The following is a 21,738-nucleotide window of genomic DNA, read 5'->3' as shown; positions in this document are numbered from 1 at the left end:
GTGAAAAACTGTACGAGGCTGGTGACGTCACGGGGACTCATTGGTGTCAGGCGCGAGTCGAGTCAACATTCAAGGCACGGAAGGAGCACAACACGCCAGACACATTAAGCACTTAGCAGTCGCGATGGCTTCTGCGAGTGTGGTGGGCCAACACCCGGCCCAGCACAGGCTGGACTCGGAACCGCTTCTCCGAGTCTTTAAACCGGCCGCCAGTAGGAAGAAAATCACCCTTCCGAGGAAGTCTTCCTGGGAGAAAATGATGTTGAGGAGATGCGGTTCCGTCACCGCTGCGAATCAAGCCGGAACGTGCCATTTGCCTGCAGGATCAGCGGGTGATACGACAGTCGGTGGGTGCCGGGGAGCTTCGTCTGCACCCGCCTCGCCACGTAGCCCGGACCGAGCCGGGCAGCAAGGCAGCGGCGTGCGCTCCCCGGTGCGGAGAGACACTCAGAACCGCAACGCGGAGGCTGCGCTCCAGCGTTCCCCCGTCGATGTCACGAACAGTACGTCGCTTGCTGCGCGGCACCGGCAGCATCTCCACAGCGGACGGGAACATACCAACAAAGAGGTTGCCCACCAGATTTTTTTTAGCTCGGGGTCCTCCCGGAACGAGAGCGGGGGTCTTCCTTTGGACCGGCTCACGCAAGGCAGGACCGGAGTGGTGAGGTTGGCCCGCACCGAGCCTCCCCGCAGAGAGGCCTGGGCCATCTTCCCGCGGGCGTCGGAACTCCGGCTGACGGTCGACAAGGGCGCAGGACACCGGTTCGAAGCCAAGGCAGTTACGCAGGACTGGTGTGACGCTTGCAGCCGTCAGATCACCGCACAGGCCCTTGAGTGTCAAAGTGAGTACTCCAATATGTGTGTGTATGCTTTTTCCACAGTAGAATGGTTGTGCACAATTTTACCACACTTCTAGTAACAATGTACTCTCTACTAGTGTGCCCATAGTTGTTCTACTAGTCCACCCATTTGCAAGGACAAAGAGTGTTGTAGTAGTAGCCAGACCTTGACTGCATGCTCAAAAGTCCTTCCATACACAAATAGGCATTTTAACGACCTCAAATGTTGCACATTTTATGGATATTCAATGTGTGTATACTCCAGTATGAGTAGTTGCCGCCTCCCATCTCACAAAAGGAGTACAAGTTGTTGTGGTAGCTGACATTTTGCTCCACAGATGCTGCCAACATTTACCCATGGAAAGCTCATTATCTTGTCCTTCCAGCTTTGCCTCCTTGTTCTCACTCCAGGATTTACGGCTCTTGTTTCAAGAGAAAGACAGAAAGGGAAAAAAAATGCTGGTTTTGTCATCTTGAGCGATGTGTTGTCTTTTGCATTCCAGAAAGAAACATTTAAAATGGGGCCTATTTATTTGTAGCCTGGTGAATATGTTGGAAGTGTTCTGCCGGGGTCACGTGCTTACTGCTGACATCACAAACACCTGTACTGCCTCGGTCAAGCCAACTAGGTCACACTGGTTTTGTCTTTGTACAGGCTGCTTTGGTAGACATGTTTGCAAGCAGTGTGCAATAATAGATTTAGCCTTTCAAAAGGACCTATTATATATGCATCTATAAAGAGATTTTTGTTTTATCATCCATGAAAGCAGTATATTAGATTTTAAAATAGCTGTAGAGAAAAAGGCTAAAAGGGATGATAGACAAAAAGTAGCGCAAGATGCAAGTCAGAAGGCTAGCGAGAAGGTCCGCAGCACTGCAGGGTTGTCTGATTTAATGTTCCATCAGCGAGTGGCCGCCCAGTGAAGCGAGAGCAGAAAGATTACCATCGTTCATGAGTTTCTTTGGAACGCTCACACAAAAAAACCTTCTCTTAAATACGTCTATCGTTTGCAGTTAAAATTCCAGCTGCTGACCCTAAGAATAAAAGGTCCACTCACTCTGCAGCGTTTTCTCACAAAACATTAGATGTGCAGAAATACGGGGTAACATAAATGTCGGCATTTCTGGACTAAAATAGAAACTGCGCACATGATCGACTTTCAACTACACCCATGAAATAACAGGGATGGAGTTGAGAGTTCCTGCAAGCAAAAACAATCATTTTGTAATGCGCGTGATACTTCTTTGTTTTGTCCTGTCCTTCACTCCGTCTGCCCGTTTACGCTTTTCTGCATGTGTGGTTTCTCAATGTTGTCTCAGATATCAAGAAGAACCGATGGCTAGCTTGTTTTTAACATGACTTTACACTGCATCTGAAAAGCCTGGGAGCGAGGGCAGGGGGGGCGGGTTGGCAGCCAGTTTAATCCCTGCTATGTGTCTCCTGCCTGGGATTATGTCTGATGGATGGAGGGATTGGGATTACAGGCATGGCAGACGAGTCAGATGTCACATTTGTTTTTAATTAAGGCTTTGAGGCCGACCGTGCTGTTGTGGCACCATTTAGCAGCTACCTGTACTACTTGTACTGTATGTTGACCGACATTATATAATTTTGTCATTTTCTTTGTGCTGGGCATATCTATTTTAGCATGCTTGTCAATTTGGCTAAAACACCCCTGGCACACTTGCCAATTAAATGAAAAAGAGTAGGCAACATTTTAGAGTTCTGAAAACCAGGCCTAATTTGTGGCGCAACGTGATTTTTAACAATTCCCATGGAGTCCAGAAATTGGCTCTACATGTGGTAAACATTTGTGACAGTGTGTTCTTGGAGCACCTGGACAAATGTTGAGTAGTCTTCATTTTTCAGTCCACCTCTTCCTTGGTCTCTTTTGGTCTACAGTACAGGCCTTGTTTGGGTCAATTCTCTCATCTGTTCCACATTGGTTTTCCACAATGCGCCATTCACGGTGGAAGCAAACCTCAAAAGAAGCTTCTATTCAATGGCTCACAAACGTCTTGTCCCGATCAAAGTCTTTTTAAAAACATTCCGCTTGAGCTAATGAGTCTTCAGTCGGAAAGAAAATGCTGACTGACGAAGAAAGACCATCATCCTTCTAACTGACCCCATTTAACATCTGTTATGGTTCATGTGTTCACTGTCAGGTCTTTTTCCAAACGAATATTAAACAGTACAAGAGTTTCCATCATGCAGTGGAGTTTGGATTAATGATTGTGATGACAAGTTGAGGTTAGGAGATGAGAGACATGGTATAAGGAGCAAGACCTTGTTGCCACCGTGCCCTGCACACAGGAAAGACCTTCAGGCAGTCTATATTTAGATTGCCCTTGGCAGTTGCATACTGCGACTGCAGAAGGATAAAGCAAAGACACTCCTCAGAAAATGTGATTGTAAAAAACAGCGGGAGCACAGGTGAAATTAAAATAACGGTGGAACCTTTAACTCAGTGGTTCCCAACGACTCTTGAGTAGTCACTCATACCGATACCAAGTACCGATACTCCTAGTATTTTTGATGCATAAAATCAAAAATGTCAATAATGATGAAACATTTCAAATCATTTTTAAAATACCTTTATATTGCATTAAAGCATTTTCCTTTAAAATGCATGAAATTAATGCCATTTTTCTATTATCTTTTTCTATTTTCATGCATGTAAGTTACGTAAATTGCATCTTATTAGGCATCCGTCAAAGATGTATGTCTTTAGTTCATCGTAAAAACACCACAAGAGGGCGGCCAGTACCTTAATATAAAGCCGTGTATCGGCCCGATACCGATACATGGTATCGATAATCGCCCATCCGACAAGATCTTATATGGCCGTGGGACCTATGAAACTGGATTGCAAAGGGAGGATGAGAATGAATAAAAAACAGGTAGCAAGAAGGTGAAGGCTGGAAGGAGCAGGAGGAGGAGGAGGAGAACCGGTATGTGTCGTACAATGACGTTGATATCTCATGCTGGGGTCTCTGTCTCTTTAAGCCAGCCACACAGCACTGCAGAGTGTGGGTGCTGCAGTACAGACCGGCAGAGAAGCGTTGAGATCACAGCAATCGGACCATGGAGAGAAAAGTAGCATCTCGGGGCTCGGAGGTCCGAGCAAAGTGAGAGGCAACAGAGCACTAGCGGGGCGAGGAGTACCGGCGGAGGTGTGGCAGAGCGAGCGCAGAAGGGGCTCTTCGTTCGAAGCGTGGCACCGGTGGCAGAGTGGCTGCGCTGGGATGGCAGAGGGGGGCCATGGGGGGGCTGGCGTTGGGGCAGCCCTCTGGGGGACAGGAGCAGGCGGGGGCAGCAGCAGAGAAGGGCCAGCGAGGGCTACGGGACCATGCCCTCCAGATGGTGCCACCATGCTCCATCCATGGCACAGATAGCACCTGGCCAAGACGGAGGGGGGAGGGACACGGGGGGCAGGTCCAGGAATGCAGAAGGAGTCACGGTGGGGAGAACATTCTTTGGTCAGGTGTCTCTTCGTCTGGACGAGGTGCGGGGGGACTCGGAAGGGGAAGTCAGCGGCGCCTGCTTCGGGCAGGTATCGCGCCGGCTGGGCCGACTTTTGAAGAGGCTTCCCAAGTCCCGATCTTGGAGCGACGGCCTGAGGATCCTCCGGAGGTCGGCCTCCAACGGGTCGCTGCTGCCCACGGCAGGTATGATCGCAAGAGTGCAGCTCAGGCAGAACCGGCAGAAAACTGGGAGTTCAAATTGTGCATGAACGGAGCTCCGCGTTGTTGCGATGAAAAGACGGAGGGTATTTTGTTTCCCAAAGGGGAGATGTGATGAGTGGACACTTTTTGTCTGCGTGGCTCAAAGACAGGCTGGGCGCCAAAATATGTGGATACTGTGTGTGGATTGTGACCATTGCTCACTTTCTGTGCCCCATCATGTGTGAACAGCCTTCACAAAGAGTCCAGATGTGCTGAAATCAGCAGAAAACGGAACAAACAGATGCAGAGGGGTCTGCAATCGACACAGAAAGAAAAAACTGGAAAATCCAATTAACTATTGAATTTCATATTTGGAGCAGGATGTTCATTCGTATGGCATCGATTGTTTTCCCTTGTTTCCAAATCCAGCTCAACTAATGTAGCTTGGGACAGCAGATTGATGAATGCCTCATGTAACTCAAGTGCAAACTGCTAACCAAAAAAGCTGGCCTCTGCAGTTTTATTGATTGGCTTCCACTGCAGGAAACTGACAGCTAAAGTTAAAAATAAATAAATAAAAAAGATATTCCATGTTTTTGAGCATCCCCTTCTTACTTCCCAAAGCAAAGCGGCTTGTGATGTTACAAAAGGCTTTCGAAAGGATCAATAGCACAGGATACCGCAAGAAGATAATAGATATTTTTAGATGGCACTCCCAGTAAGGAAACCCAGTTAATCCTCGCTCCCTCCTTCTTTGCTATCCTATAATTATCTTCTGTCACACACGATCTTGCTTGGTCCTACTTTAGGGACATTTTCTCAAACGCTACGATTGAAGTTGGTGACTTTAGTGGTCAGACATTATGACTTGGCAAAAGTACCTGCTTGAAACCGAGTTTAATAAACAAGTCTGAAATTTGAAAACAAAAAAAGTACGGGTAGGTTGATGCTATAATAAAACTGGGTTGTCGGCAAAATGGCACGCTTAGAAGCAAACGTGACATACTTGCCAAACCGTGTAATTATAAGGACGGCGTCGCCGCACGATACATCGGCCTACATGAATTTCCCCAAAGACTTACCATCTGTAACACAGATAACTGGTTGAAAGGATTGCGTCTACCCCTTGGGGAGCTAAGAACAGTTAAAACTGTTTTCATCTGTATGAATTGCCAGTTTGATCTCTGATTTAGGGATAAGCTCACTGAGACTGAATTAATACGTTAACCTTTAAACCTTGACCTTTAAACCTTGTCTTTAGTCGTAATCTTGAGTTGTATTCTGGCAAAAGTTGCAAAGAGGCATTAAAATAATATTTAGGTCATACTATTTTTGGAAAACCGACTGTTTGGGTCCAAATTTCAGTGGGACTTTACCGAAAGGGCGGAGCTTAACAAAATGCAGTCTGCTGATTGGCTGACAACGAGTTGAAATGGATTTGTATTGTGTTGAATTCATCAGTGGCATAAACCGAGTCACTCTGCAGTGATGTCACACGTTAGATCTCACCAGCCCACCCACACAACGTGCTTTGGAAGAACAAGCCGGATGTATGATGTATTTTTTTTAGAGGACTAAAACAAAAATATGAAAGCAGGTCTGAAATGAGAAGCGAGTGGGATCATTTTAAGTGCTCGCCGTGGGCGAGTGTTTCACAACTAAAACAGTGATGTCATGCATGTGTTACACAATATAAATGTCAACTCTGTGTCAATTTACTTTGCTGCACGAGTTACAAATTTACATAACTTGACAACTAATTCTAACTTCTGGGCTGGAACGCACACGAAAGCTTTTTAAGTCATTTTTTAGAAATCCATGTGTGTCTTTAAGTGTCAATTCCATCATTATTGGTCAAATATATGTATATTTAACAAGAAACAGAATGCACCCCAGTCACTGTTAGCTTACTCACCATGAAAGCTTTTAATTCTGTTCTATTGCGCGGTCTGAATTCACACGGTGAAAATAACCACCAAAGTAAAGCACCACTTTGAGACTTCAGCTTCATCCATTTGCATCTCAGCCAGCAAAAATCCTTTCCCAAACAAACACAATTAAATTCTCTTGTTTATTTGGTGGCGTCTGCATCTGTTGCCAGACAGGGAGGAAAACCATGCAGTAAAATAATATATCATGTTGCATCCATAAAGAGTTTGTTACTGCGCACTTAGTAGGTGAGTGCTTATTAAGACAGCAGGCAACAATATGTTAAGTGCATCAACTTTAATTCCTCGCGATATCGTGAAGGGATGGGCTGCATTAACGGCGCCGAGAATATGGATAGCTCTTCTAAATGAGCTACGATAGGATGATGGGATCAGACCGGCTAAAAGATGCTCTTAATTCCTTCATAAGACGCCTTTTGGGTTCTTTTGCGACCGCGTTAATAGCATGGCTTCAGATTTAGAGTTGCTTAAACTCGGATTTACCCCTCCCTCCTCACCTAGATATGGTGAAACAACAATGCGACCACATCATGTCGCTATCTGGTGCCGTACAGACATCCTACGTGAACCCAACTAATCTCCATCTTTCCTCTCCCATCTCTGTTCCACACCTACTGTCTGTATTCTTCAAAATAAAATACTCCAGCCTGTTTCTTAAAGAGGCCATTGCAAATTACGGAAGATTTGTCTCATGGCAAAACATTCCGACTCCCCGGGCTTCCAAAGAACTCTGAGAGCATTGAGTTTGCAAAACTGGAGTATATCTAAAAATGTTCCACTTAGCAGGCCTCCATAGAGACGAGCTGAGTGCAGTTCACAACTCAAGCGCAGCGATGGCTCTTCACGCAAATAGCACATTTAATAAAGGCTAGCTTTGTTTTATTATTTTCTACAGTGTGCTTTCGACAAAGTTGAACATAAAATAGGGCAGGATTATGGAGTTAAAATAAAAAAGCCGATGAGTCACACATGGGATCAAGGGGGTATTTAAATTTGGGCACAAAACTGGATTTCTACTGGTGTACCACATGGTTGCGTTCTAGGGCCTCATCTGTTTGTTTCAAGTCCCATTTTGTTAATGTATAATGAGGTGCTTTTGTTATTTGGCTTCTCTGATGTGGCTTAGCAAAGTACGTGACAACATCACATTATTGCTGTGTTTGTTGGTACAGCTGTTATTAGGATTTTTGCAACACACCCTTGGCTCAGCCTCATTGTGCTGCGTTTTTCTTTCATTTCACATATTCATCCACATCATCACTTCTCTCTGTCTGGAAGCAGTGTCATTGACGTTTGGAAGTAGTCTGACTGGAATGTTGGGATGCGGGACGTGTTTGGTGGGGGTTATGGTGGCGGTTGGGAGGCATCTTGCAAGATTAGTCGAGGTCAGTGGATTATAGCAACGCACAACATCGCAGTAGACATAAACTTACTCCCTTGTAAAAACTAAGACTGAAATTGAAACTGTTGGGTTTTTTTTGCAGAGGTGTTTGATAAACGGCCTGTTTTCAAGTTGCTTCTGCTCCAATAAATACAAATAAGAGTTAAATCCTGTTAATGAGATTGCAGGAAAACTTGTAAAATCCACACCGAGACAATTGGTGACATCATGAAAGCTGGGTGGAAAAAAAAAGTGGACTTGAAAGTGAAACTCGACTCTAGCGACTTGTCATCGTAATGCCAGGTTTCTTTGTTTGCGTAACCACAAAACTTTACACAGATACCCCCTCGGAGTTCTCACACTACTAAAAACCAACGACACAGTAGACACGACACACTGGGAACAAAAGAAAAATTGTCAACATGCCTCACTGACCTTTACAGACATGCGGGTCCATTTGCACTCACAAAGGCTGAACTGCCGCCTATGTGCATGCACACAACAAAGTGGATCCATTTTGATTATGACCAACATAAAAAAAAAAATCTAATTCGTCCATTCAGACGACACTCTTGAAATATTGTTGTTTAGTGTAATACAAATCTGTAGCTTTATCTTATCTACGTGGGAATAATGGGATTGTTTGGTGAACCATGACATGCTGGTAGAAGCGTTATCATCCTGCTGTGGGCATGTCAGAAAGGAAAATTTCCAGCTCCGAGTGTTCCTGGTGTTTTCCTCACACTTCACTCAACAGTAAGACAGTTAAACACTCCTCCCAAAGTTGTAGCTGAGCAGCCAACAATAACCATCATGTGTGGAATTGAACATGACTGCGCCAATTTATGGCTCTGCTTTTGTGGTTGCTTGCCACAAGGGGGCAGCAAAGCGTTTTATTTGCAGGTAAAGCAATCGGGAAAATAGATTAATTTACTCTAATTAATACGTTACAGTTTAGGAATTGACATGGCACGCTCTGGCGGGTACTAATTTAGTTCATGTCCCCCCAGAAAGTGCATAGCTCAAGTAGACGACATATTTAAGGAGTATGATAAATGATTAAAAATGTTTTGTCCAGTTTAAAGTGAATTATCTGTGTGGTTCCAAAATGATACCTGCTTAGTGATGCACCGCTGTATTTTTTTTTTTTTAAATGATGTCATGCTAAAGCAAAGTGACTAAATCAAGGCAGGAAAGGAGTTCCTCTCCTCCTTTCCTCTTCGTATTTCCTTACCCTGCCGTCTTTCTGCAGTGACCTCCAAAGAGGTGAGCGCAACACAATCGCTTATCTGAGCGCTGGCCTTTCCCTCCCCGACACATCCCTGCTGTCAGCAAGACGCTGCCTCCCTGAGCCATCACTCCCATCACATTGCGACTCTTCTCACAGGGCACCTAAAATGTACTCTGACGCACACAGCACAGTGCAACACCCAAAAGGTTGAATAATCCGGAAACTGTTCAATTTGATAAAAATGAAAAAACTAAACAGCATCTGTGTTAAATCATGTTTTTATTTTTTTACAATTGGTGACAGGGGCACTGTATGTTTCTCCTGATTGAAAAAGGAAGTCATCTATTTGAGGGGGCTGTTTATTTATCTATTACCCGCCAACTAATTGCAGCACAACTTTCGTTGGAGTCATGGCCTCTATTTGAGAAAATATTACCATACAATGAGCCAAGGGAAGCTTGTTGCCATGGTTACAGGGCTGATGCAGCGCTCTCGCTGTGATTTAGAATTTGATACTTCTGCATCGCAAAAGTTGTGCTGGGAAACATTTTGTTAAAATGACCCATAGCTGCATCTTTTGTCTACAGTTTATTTTGTCATTCCCCATGCGTGTGAAAAATTTGAAAGGATTAAGAATCATTGTCGCCTCCAAGCTGCAGTCCTATCGTTACCCGAGTGCTTTTAGAATCTCATTTTTTTTTCCTTGTGCATGGACTTTGTGATCAAAGGCAAAGACACTTTGAGTTTGCGCTAAGCCTCTGGCCACAACAACATTATTTTGGGGACGTTTTAGGAGCAGAATGTAAATGCATTCCTGTCTAGCCAAGCAGTAAAAGATAGCTAACGGTGCCAGTGCTGCTATTCTGGTACCTTGTGTTTGTAAGTGAATTGTCAGTATTCTCATGTACTGCATTGTGTGGTATCCATTTCATGGTCCTTTGCATGTGGGGCCTGTTTGAAGGATCTGGTTTATTTATTCAGCTGCATTTGTTCTGGCTAAAAAAATATCAAATAAAACATGATATTGCTGTGCTTCTATATGGATCCAATAGAATGTAATCTGTAGTAATGAGGTTTTCATCATTTAATTACCTCAACTTTTGGTGTGAATTTAAATCTTGCCACTAGGTGGAGCTGTTGTCACTATTTAAAGGAGGTTTGCATTTGTGCAGTGGTTTTCAAAATGTGGGGCAATTAGTTTCCCACGGAAAGAAAAAAGGAGAAACGTTTAGAACATGTGCACAGTTACACTCTTCATAAACGAGGATTTTATTCATGCTAGATTACACTCAACCCAACGTAGCTACACTTCAATTGTGTGTGGAAAGCTATTGCTACAGTATTATTCTTGAATTGTTGACTTTTTAATACTTAAAGGCAATATTTTATAATAATTTCAAGTCAGGTGAAAAGTCACCACTATTTTTTTTTTTTTTTTACTGTCCCAACTCACAATACAAAAACAATTGTCCGATAGATGCACAGGAATTAGAACCAAATTAACTTTGTCCTAACAAAATATTTTGCTCTATGCAGTACCTTACAACATCAATAATGCAATTAATCTGTATGATGCATTTAGTTTGACTGCTATTTTTGCTTTCCTCAGATTGCACCTATACCTGCCATCTAGAATGTGAGAGACAAGTCCAGTTGGACTGCAACCAGAAGGACAACAAGCCTGAAGACACTCCATTTCCCAAAAGCCACTGCTCCACAGCAGAACACAGAGTAAGCATTCGAAATATAATGTACAGATGCATTACATATAAAATAGCACAGGTGATGTTTGTGTGTGTGTGTGTGTGTCAATTGCACAATATCTCTTCAAGTCCACACTGTTACGTAAGCACTCTCTTCTTTTAAGACATTGACAGTAAAAGGAAGTCTTCTTAAACATAAACCGGACTTCCATTACTGGCCAAATTTGTGGCTCACTTCTCCTGCACTCTTGGGCTCACAGCTGCAGTCACCCCCACACACACATGAACATGCGCTTCAATTCCGCACGAGTGCGAGTCATACCAACACACATACCTGCATCATAATTTTAGAAGTCAGTGGGCTGACGAGACCAAATTAGAACCTTGGTAGCGAGCCAGGTAGTACTCCACTTTGAGAGAGCGTGAACAAACCCACTTGTGCTATCACGCTGACCCCAAAAATGTTTGAGATAAGGGAGCGAGTGACAAATGAAGGCAATTTTTTTTTTTTTTTTTCGCCAAATGTCACAACAATTATAGAGTCTAGCTATAGTTGTATGAGCGAGCGGAAACGCTGCTTAATAATTCAATTTAATAAGCTGAATATACAGCTCAGTGCTACTGCGAGGAGAAGGAGAGAAGGCAATTTATTTCCGTTGTCTTCTTTACTGTCTTACTGTCATTTGCTTTCTTTTATGGCTCAGCATCCGCGTTTGTTTCAGGGCTCAACTGTGCGTAGGTCAGCAGAAAACAATTCTCGGTGGCATTATTACGCTTGTAAAATTATTTGTCTTTGTCTATGTGTGTGGCTTTACCCTTTGTTTGTGCTGCCGTTTGGTTTTATTATTATAATGGATTGACACTTTAAATAATCTTACAACTATTCAAGAAATCCATTATGGCAACTATAAGAATGTTATTGTTGTAATTTAAAGCTCACAGCGCCACAGTGAGAAGCTCTTATGTCAATGAAACTTTTTGTGGCCAGCGCTTTTCATGACTGGCCTTACAAACATAACTCAGAGTGCATTCGATGAATTTAAAACCACCTCGCCTTCCACGTAACCACAAGGACATAGATGTAAACTGCATACAGAGAATCCAGATGAGGAGACCCTATCTCAAGTTGCGAGTAAATCATCACCTGAGTAGATTTTAACCTTGAATTACACACACATAGAAAATACACAAATGTAATGAGTATTCATACATTTGAGTGTTTGGGGAATTGGTGCCTTTCAGAGCACAGGTCAAAGGGTTGGAGTGAGGTTAGAGGTCAGTTTAATCATTCCCGTGTAGGTAATCTCATTTTTATTACCACTAGATCAATTCTTGGTGACGGATTTACAAAGTCCATTAAAATCGAGCCATTTTGAATATTTTGAACAATAGTTTTGGGCTATTTTGTTTTCCTGTCATTCAGTGTAATCATGAATTGAGCTGAAATGTCATTCGCTATTTGAATTGTTAAAATATGACAAGGAAGTTTGACATAGCAGAGGCTTCTCTTTTTTTTTTTGTGCTGGTTATTGTAAACTGGAGTCACACAGCCCACCTGCTAACTTCTCACACGGCGTTTTCAACCTACACCCATAACTGCCATCTTCCCCTGCGGTACGACCGTCTACACGTGTTCCTGTCATTTCAGTTCAGTTGTGGCACGCAACAATATGTAAAATGGGATCTCAGTCATTGACTTTCCTCTCTCTTGCTTCAGCGAGAGGAAGTGATGTTGCACTGCAGAGAGCGGGGGAAGGGGGAGTCTGTTCTCAGGCTGATAACCACAGATGGTCGAGCGAGGCTGCACGAGAGAGAGTGAGCCAGAAAAGCCCATGAAAAGAAAGAGGGAGAGGAAAGCACCAGCGTTCCTGGCTTGCATTGCCAAAGCGACACACTTAAGAGGAGAACGTACGTGGCCGCACGATGTAGATCAGCCGCTCTGCAAACTTGATGCAATCTCACTTGGTATCAGCATCACTCAGATGATTACCAAGAAGACAGGATGCGGTGACTGTTAGTTTGCAAGTGCAGTCAGGTGGGTTAACTTGACACCCAACTGTAAAGTGACTCCAGGGCACCGGGGTACAGGTAGTCTCGAGCTTAAATGGTGTCTCGGGGAGGAAGTGAGTGACATCTATGCTGCTTCGCGGATTTCCTGGTCCCCCAACTCCTGCAATCGCCGTCACAGGTGGGGACTCAAAACCCTCTGAGGGAAGTCTAGTTAGGTTCAAGCGGGACTTTGTCGAGACCTCTCCATGACTGTCAACACGGAGCCGACCCCTTCCATGACCAGCAGTAACAGCATGAGCAGCGGGTATTGCAGCCTGGATGATGACAATGAAGACTTCGCTTTCTTCACGGCCAAGACTTCGTTCTTCCGCAAACCGGGGAATTCCGTTAAGGTATGAAACTTTTGTGGGTATCCATGGCAGCGAGCAAATGAGTCGCCGGTGCTTTTTTTTTTTTTTTGCAAAGTTTGATTGTGAAGACAAGAAAAGCAGAAGTCTGAAGAGGAAGTGGTTATTACTGTAAGCAGCCTCTTGCTGCATGTACACATGGAGAGTCATCCATTATTTAGTAACATTGATCACGTCAAGCCATAACTGTATCCGTCATGGTAGGACGCACATGGATCTAATATTATGGCATGTATGAAACGTGAAGGCCACAACATCGTTTTTTAAAATGAGGTAATCATGTCAACCTCTTCAGTGCGTGGGAGAGGTTTCCGTAGAAACGAAGCTAATACTCTTCAGTGTGTGTGCGCGTGTATTGGCCACCGCTTAACCGTAGCAGGTCATTTTTTGCCGTAACCACGGCAACAATTTTTTTTTTCATCACGCAACACAAAGGCTAAACATGATATTTGCTTGTGGCAATACTGTGCATGCTATTGCTCTTGATGGAGCACGAACTCGTGTAATAGATACTAACCTCCTTGAAAGCGTTTTGTTCCTTCGAGAGGGATTTAACAGAATTGCATCACGACAGTGATGCATTTGACATGTTTTTATTTCTGAAGACACTGATCATGTTAATGGTTTCTATTGATGGGGAAAATGAAGCTTCATATTTACTTCATGAACCAGTTGTATTGTATTTGAACCATATGTATTTTTTGAGACTATGCTGACTTGCCGTTTTTTAAAACACTATATTTAAACCAAATATAGTGGCCTATGTCAGAAATGTCATTTTTGTCAAAATTTAAAAGAGGATTAGATGAAAAACTATGATTTATAACATTTTGGAATTTTAATTCGGCCATTCTCCCAAAATGAAAAGAAAACAAAAGCTCAAGTAGCATAGCGACTCCACCATGGTCCCGCCTTGTGTGTCTAATTTGGCCAGGGAACAATCCCTAAATAATTGACCGGCTGTGTAATCAGTATGTGCGCTTATCTTTGCCGTTAGCCAGCATCACGGTTGTCAGTTAGTGAAGCATGTTATCGCTTATAGCCTGAGGAAGATGGTTGTAAATGACATTATGGCACTGAACTATAGAAGGGAGTGTCTCCTCTCTACTGGACATTGGCAAGCATGCATGTCCTCTTTTCCACGGGTTTGAATATGAAAAGTAGTTTGTGTGTACACTGTGAGCTGCAGCGCAGGTGTATTGGTTAATGGTTAGTGCATCGTCTCTTTGCATTTGAGCTTTTTTGGATGTTATGAAACACACATGCAAATATTGAATGTTACTGGCAATCTTTCAAGCAGTCACATGACCTCACTTGTCTGGTCTCATCAAAATGAGGGAGCATTAACACATCCTCATCTCACCCTGAGGTGTGAGCGTGTCTGGAAATATTTGTGTCCTTACGTCACAATCAAAACTGGATTGAATTCTGCAACAGGATTATTATTCTTGATGTGCTCTCATTTAGTTGCCGTCAAGTATCTGAAACAATGAGATAAGAAAGAGGTGAATGTGATGACAATCATATAAAAGGGAGAAAGTGTGGTGGGTGGGTCCCACAAAGTTCGAAGGTACAAATATTGTTTTGTAATCACTGTCGCTGGTATGCAGAGAAACCTGCCTGTGCCTGTGATGCATTTCAAAGCTCACACAAACGCAGGAATTCCTGCGAGGGTCTTTTGAATGTGCTTGCCTTTGACATGGGAGGACCTTTAGATGCATATCATACATATTCCCCAGATGCTTTTCTTAGCCTCCAATTGTTTCTGTTCATGCTTGAGTATTACGTAAGCAGCTCAACTTTCAAAGTCTGATTTTAAAGGGGATGTCAACTCAAATATGCTCTTTGTAATTTGTTCTATGCGGCACCACTAGTCAAAACAGTATTACAAGTATATTTATGGAGACTACTCGTAACTCGTCATAATTCAGGATTAACAAAATGGGCAGGAGGCTACAAGTTGCTTCATGTTCCAAATAATTTGCTCTTAATTTGAAAAGAAAAAAGTCCTCCTGTCACCAATGAAAAGAAAACTTTTACAAAAACATCATATACCCTTTGTTTTAAGTATAAAACATGATGTTCTTATCTTGCCGAATACTAACCAGGATGAACTATGTTGATATGTGACTTTTGTGTGCTGTCTATATCCATAGACATACAGTACACACATTTGCTCACGTGATTTAAAAAAAAAAAAAATTCCAGTATTCCAGCACGCAACCTGAGGACTTCCCTTTGGAAGCAATTCCTGACCTGCATTCGCTTACTCCTTTTCATAGTCTCTTTTCCGCTCTCTCTCTCGCTGGCCCAGATAATGCAAAGGAACAGAGGAAGGACAAATATATATATATAAGATAGAGAGGATGCTTCCCCGTGTACTATAAATAACCTAGTCAAACTGTGTTGCTAAGGCTGGCTCAGCAGCTTCTCTTTCATCATTTCTTCTAGCCCTTCGTCGCTCTCTACACCCCCCCACCTCCACCTCACCCCCTGCTTCTGCTGTCATTGCCTCTTCCATCCCTCACCCTCCTTCTCTTCTACATAATAAGTGCGAAACATGGAACGGTGTCAATATTCGGGTGCAGTGATGTTGACTGAGTCGTTTGTGCACTTCATATGCAACATTTCCTGTTCCACTTTTCAAAGGCAAAGCTGTTCGCCCGGAAGAGCACATTTAAATATGAATATGATAATGTTGCCGTGCATTCTAATCAGCTTGAGTCAGAGGAGCATATTACAATACATTTCAATACATCTTTATTTATACAGCACTTTCACAACATATGGGTTTGGAGATAATAGGAGACAGGAATTTTATTGAGAAGCAACCACTGGCTGCAGCTACAAGACGAGGATGCGCTGACTGTGCTAAGCCAAGCAGAGGCCCTCATTCACCTTGTGTTTGTGTGCGTGTTTAAAAAAAAAAAAAAAAAAAAAAACTTTGCCATCAATTCATGAACGGAGTTGGTGCCTTCCTAAGCGAGGCAGCACCATCTTGTGGCTAAGATCAACATTGCATGATTGCGTCTCTCTTTCTTTCTTCCTGGCAACAGAAGAGTGAGGCAAAGGAGGAAGAGCAGGGGGGTGTAAAAGACCTTCCTGAAGGAGAGGTGAACACCAGGATAGAAGAATATAACTCCAGAGTGTCAGAGAATGGCATGAAATTGGTGAGTTGTCATGTCCTGATCTTTTCAAAATAACAAATATAAGAGAACTCGGGAAAGGATATTGGAAAACATATAATTGGGCAGTATTCCTTTTCACAAAATGTCATGCCAGTTCTTTCAAACTTTGCTAGCTTCATGCTAATGACTACTAAGGCCAGTGCAAAATGAAATCCACCCTTCTTGTTGCTTGCAGGCTTCAGACGGCTCCTACACGGGTTTTATCAAAGTCCACCTGAGGCTCAGTCGACCCGTCACAGTGCCGGCTCTGGAGGAGCCGGTCCTGGGAGCTCCTGATGGCTCCCTATCAGAACGCCAAGACTGTAGGCAGGGTGAGGACAGAACCTCCTTCTACCTCCCATGTGACTGCGTGAAACAGTTGCACATCAGTTCCACGACGACAACCAGAGAGGTGATCCAGGGCTTGCTGAAGAAGTTCATGGTGTTGGACAACCCTCGCAAGTTTGCCTTGTACAGACAGACGCATCGTGATGGACAAGGTGAGTAAACACCTCGAAATGTCACACAAACATACAATGGAACACATTCCAATTGGTTAGGTTTTGTCTTTGTCAGATTTGTTCCAGAAACTTCCTCTGTGCGAACGTCCCCTTCTTCTCCGACTGATAGCAGGGCCTGACCCAGAGCAGCTCAGTTTTGTCCTCAAGGAAAACGAGACTGGAGAAGTGGAGGTGACCAAGAACACATTTGTTTCCATTGATTGTACGCTTCTACAGTCTTTCCAATTAGACAAGGCTGTGCTGCCATCTTGTGGCATCTTAGGACATTACAGGAGTACAAAAACTACAAATAGCTTAGTTTGACATCAGCACTTGTTCTAAACCTTGGTGGTCTTGTTTGGAATGATAAGCCACGAACACCCAAACGATTAACCTAAATATAATGTGCATTTTATCAACAGTGGCATGCCTTCTCCGTCCCGGAGCTCCAAAACTTCCTGGTCATTCTGGACAAAGAGGAGGCGGAGCGTGTGCGAGCCGTGCAGTCTAAATATACAATGTATAAGCGCAGACTACAGCAAGCTCTACAGCAACACGACCCCTGACCCACCCTCTCACCTGGTACCATGTGACCTCAGATTTAACCCTTTCAACACTGAATGGCCACCTTTCACCGCTCCAGTGACCTGCCATCTATTCAAACAGCTTGGAGACGTACACACAGACACACACGGGCTTTCTCAGGACACATAGTACACACGCACACACACTCTTTGCTCCAGGAGACTTTTGGGGTGTTGGGACTTGAGCAAGACTGGGACTACAAAGTGTTGTATTGCATTTAAGAATGACCCCTTCTCTTCCTGCTACTGCTGCTACTGCAAAGTGTTACTTATGCATGAGTCTCTTTCAGCTCCCAAACATAACCAGACACCCATTTAGAATGAAATTGAACGCATGATTACCTTAGTAGAATGAAAGGACAATCATTCCGAGTGTGTTTTCTTTCACTGAAATGTTGGCTGTGATGCGCAAGAATTAGGTGTTCATTTGATCGCTTGAATAGAAGACGAGGGATGGAGTTGTGCGAAACGTTCGGGGCTGTCTGGTGAACAAAGAAAAAAAAGCAATTTATTCAATCCTAGAGTTGTGGATTCCAAGTTCAGCAAGTGATAAATGTGTGTAATAAGGTCCAGCCTCCTTTCAGGTGATGAATGTCTGAGGTCCACCTGCAATTGAAGCCATTTTGTGACTCAAAAACACTGTTTGTGTGCATTGGATGATTATGCTTGCAGCAAACTCTGAGGAACACATCCAACATGGTGATTTTGAAATATGGCAAACATATTTGGATGCTTTTTCAATTAACAAGTGGCGCTTACATTGACCAGCCCCAACATTTGGCACAGAAGTTTTCAGAGAGCTCGTCAAGTGTGCTGTTTATTTAAAAATGTTTTCGATTGTGGTTGTAGTCATTATAATCCTAGCCGTATCTAATTACACATAATTATTGGCTCACAAGTGGTTATTAAATATTTTTGGCTGTACCAGTACTACAAGTTTGATCAGATTGTGCTCAACTCATTTTAGGACTAAAAAAAACAAATCTACTATCTTAAGAAAAGGCTGTGGGCAGCAAAAAAAAAAAAAAAAAATAACCACCAGTTTGAAATTTACACAGGTAGCTTCCACGTGAATTAAAAGTAACAAAGAGAAAATCATCATGAGGGTTATGATGTGCCAATGATGGGTTTGTGATGCATACCATGTGATAACTACCCAAAGTAGACACTGGAAAATCATGGTTTGTTGTGTTATGATGAATATCATTGTTCTTTTGGCATCATTGTGCGTGTGGAGATAATGTGAATTTTTTTATTTTAATTTTCTCTCACACATGCTCATGTGGCCTCTTATCAAAACGTGCATAGTGTGCATGACTTCCATCTTCCAATTAAGTTGCATGAATGATAAATTTGACTTCAAATCATCTTTTTAAGCAATTTCATGTAATATTTCAACCAAAGAATTGAGTAAATTCTCACATAATTATCTTAAGTCATTTTAAAATAAACGATAAGATGCCACTTGTCCATTAGCACTTTGTTAGCTTAATACCATAGTTTCGTTAGTCATATTTGAACATTTTCGGCAAACAAGAGTTCAGGTATCTCGATTTAACTCTTAACGTGGTATCACAACCTGACTGACGAGAATCTACAGATTTTTTTTTTTTTTTTGACTGGTGATTTTGCTATTAAGCTAACGAAATGCTTGTTCGACTGTGTAAAAGCAGAGCTGATCCTGCAGGCAGTGCCTTTTGTTCCCTGTGTGCTGATGTAACTGCACATGTGCCCAATGGATGAAGTTTGTCCCCGAATACAGGCGGCTCCGTATGCGTGCGCTTGTATGTATGCAAATATTTGGTTTTCTTTGAACTACTGTCACATGTTACTTCACTCTCTTCCATACTGTCCTCAAAGTCATTTGTCATTCCAACAAACCATGTAGGCGTGTGTCTGACCGACTGTTATTTATGTAATTATATGCCCAAGGGTTGAGGCGTTGGTTGTCACGCTTTTTGACAACTTCTTTCATTTGACTTGAAAAGCGTGTGATAATTATATCAATAGCGATGTACAGACTATCAAAGTGAAATAATTAATAATAAAAAAAAGGTTAGCTCTTTATGGAAATCATTTTGATGGGTTTGTCATTTATAGTGTGATTATTGCATACCAGTGTTGGATGGTTCTGTCACCTTCTCGAGCTCATATTTCAGTTTTTTTTTCCTTGTACTACATGACTCCACGTGGATAGACAGATTTAATCTTGAGCAAAAATACACCTTAGGTGGCATTAGGTTTCAAAAATTCCTTCCGCACAGATGGTCTTCCCATAAAGTTGCAAACGACAACAAATGAAAGGAGAATTTAAAAGTGTCACAAAATCAGGTCAACAACTTTACACATCATAAACTATAACCCCCGCTCATCTAAAAACATAATGCACACATATGTGTGCACACACAATAAATTTATCAGAACATCTTCAGCCACAACAGAAGGTGACGATGTCACATGTTGGGCTTGGTGCAAATGCATGCAAAATCCTCAAGTTGTGATTTTATGTTCACAGATCCTGATAGGCTCAACACATACATGTGACCTAACACCAACATTCCAACCCTTTTCTAAGGCTTAAAAGACCAGTTCTAGTTTGAAATGGCATTCAAATCAACAGGTGCTCGTGTCGATCACAGACCCTGAGACCAAATACAGTCCGGGCCCTTGAGCCACCCCCATAGGCTGCACCTGGTCTAATCTCTTGTTGGCATGTTTGTAAAACACGGCGAGGTGAGGTCTGTGATTTAGAATGTTGACACTTACACCTTGACCTCTTTGGAAAGAAGCACACGTCTATCGATTATTACACATAGTCACCCCGAGTCCACGGGCTAAGAATAAGGCGCATGAGCTTCAGAGTAGCTGGAGGGCAACGTGAAAGTGTGTCAAAATGCTTATTTATGGCAGTGAATATAGGCATGTCCCCTTTTCTCAACTATGAGAAAGAGTTTAGTTTAGCATCAGCGCCTGTCCAGCATCTATCACCATCTTAATTTAGCCTTGAGCCCTTCTCACGCCAGCCTGATCCCACTGTCTGTCCTCTTCACTGCTGCTCACTATATCTAGCCCACTGTCTAACTCCATATGCTCACCAGTTTAAAGAAGAAGCCAAAGTACACAGGTGAACATAAAAAAAAAGAAAAAAAAATCCTACCTGCGAGGCACTCCCCGTCGATTCCGGACTAGCCCATGATTAATCAGTTCATCATTCCTTTGTATTCATCACTTCAAATTATGTCACTGATTGTGTAACAAAGCCACTCAATGATGATGCGGCCTGTGATCCTTGCAATGCCGATCCCCAAAGTCAGTGCGGACCGCCAGACAGGGGCGGATGGGCGGGGGCAGACGGATGCTTTCATTTTAGTGGGGAAAATGGACAACAATGAGAAGCAAGTAAGGAGAGAAGAAACAAACTCCTGGGAATAAACTGAATACTCTCAAAGTAATCACAAACATTAGACGGCACAGGGCATGCAGGGAGCAGACCGCCAACAAGTCTAATGAGGATCGGAAATACCAGGTGATACCAGAGTTTTTTTTACTGCATGCATTCTTGTGGTTGACACTGACTGTAGAACGCTATTGCATCATAGTGAAAACTGTTTCTAATGTCATCTGCCATGCAGGTGGCGCAGTGCTGCAAACTACAACCTTTAATCATGAAATAACAATCCAAACTCGATTTGGATCCTATCGTGTAGGTAGCACTAATGTTGTGATAGGACACCATTATTATTTTATGTATTCAGTTGATGCATTGGAGTTCTACAAGTGTGCTAACGCATTTTCTCTGTGTTCTCTGCCACTCCTTTAAATACTTCTGAAATAATTCTTCTGGGATCTTCTGCAGATCCATCGTCACAGTCATCTTGATGCCGTCCATATCTTCGAAACAGGTGCCCTGATGTCCACCTTGAGCATGTGAACGAGAGGAAGAGGGGGAATCACACGGAGCTAAGTTAGGTGAGTTGGAAGGTTGCTCCAACAAGAGGAAGAAAATTGGTGGTTTGTATTTTTTGTTTCACCGGTCCTTTTCCATCAAGGCTCGTTTATGACCTAGAAGGTCAGAATCCTATGCATGTATTGGCTTGTGAGAATTATCATTCATTCAATGTTGAACTGTATCTCATCAGTTCATCTAACAAGGCCTAAGCAGCACTGGCTCAAAAGTTGGGAACTTGATTCAAAATGCTGTGCACATTTCAGCGCCACCAGGGGGCGCGCCTTCCTCTTTCTGACCTGGAGTTCCCTCTAAGCCCCTCCCCGTTCCCCGTCCCTCTGCCCTCCCTCCTCTC

The 21,738-nt window shown here is 43.1% G+C and overlaps 1 protein-coding gene across 4 annotated transcripts; it reads left to right on the top strand.

The window, feature by feature from the left end:
- Positions 1–20: 20 nt before the first annotated feature.
- rassf5 (Ras association domain family member 5) lies at positions 21–19,510 on the top strand. 4 transcript variants are annotated; one of them, XM_049733103.2, is made up of 6 exons: positions 21–842; positions 10,676–10,797; positions 16,243–16,356; positions 16,550–16,853; positions 16,930–17,045; positions 17,276–19,510. In XM_049733103.2, the coding sequence occupies exons 1-6, from the start codon at positions 125–127 to the stop codon at positions 17,417–17,419; spliced, it is 1,518 nt and encodes a 505-aa protein (XP_049589060.1). In that variant the 5' UTR covers positions 21–124; the 3' UTR covers positions 17,420–19,510. The 4 variants fall into 4 exon arrangements, with proteins under 4 accessions (XP_049589060.1, XP_049589061.1, XP_049589062.1 ...); XM_049733104.2 differs by lacking the exon at positions 21–842 and adding an exon at positions 3,432–4,508; XM_049733105.2 differs by lacking the exons at positions 21–842; positions 10,676–10,797 and adding an exon at positions 12,410–13,171.
- Positions 19,511–21,738: the final 2,228 nt, after the last annotated feature.

Source organism: Syngnathus scovelli, chromosome 11 (genome assembly GCF_024217435.2).
Source record: "Syngnathus scovelli strain Florida chromosome 11, RoL_Ssco_1.2, whole genome shotgun sequence".
Classification (NCBI taxonomy): domain Eukaryota; kingdom Metazoa; phylum Chordata; class Actinopteri; order Syngnathiformes; family Syngnathidae; genus Syngnathus; species Syngnathus scovelli.
This window is presented reverse-complemented; position numbering and strand designations above follow the sequence as displayed.

Coding starts and splice junctions, on each gene's coding strand:
- rassf5 (XM_049733103.2), top strand. CDS start 125: ATGGCTTCTGCGAGTGTGGTGGGCCAACACCCGGCCCAGCACAGGCTG. Junction 843..10,675: donor ACAGGCCCTTGAGTGTCAAA/GTGAGTACTCCA, acceptor TGCTTTCCTCAG/ATTGCACCTATACCTGCCAT. Junction 10,798..16,242: donor GCTCCACAGCAGAACACAGA/GTAAGCATTCGA, acceptor TCCTGGCAACAG/AAGAGTGAGGCAAAGGAGGA.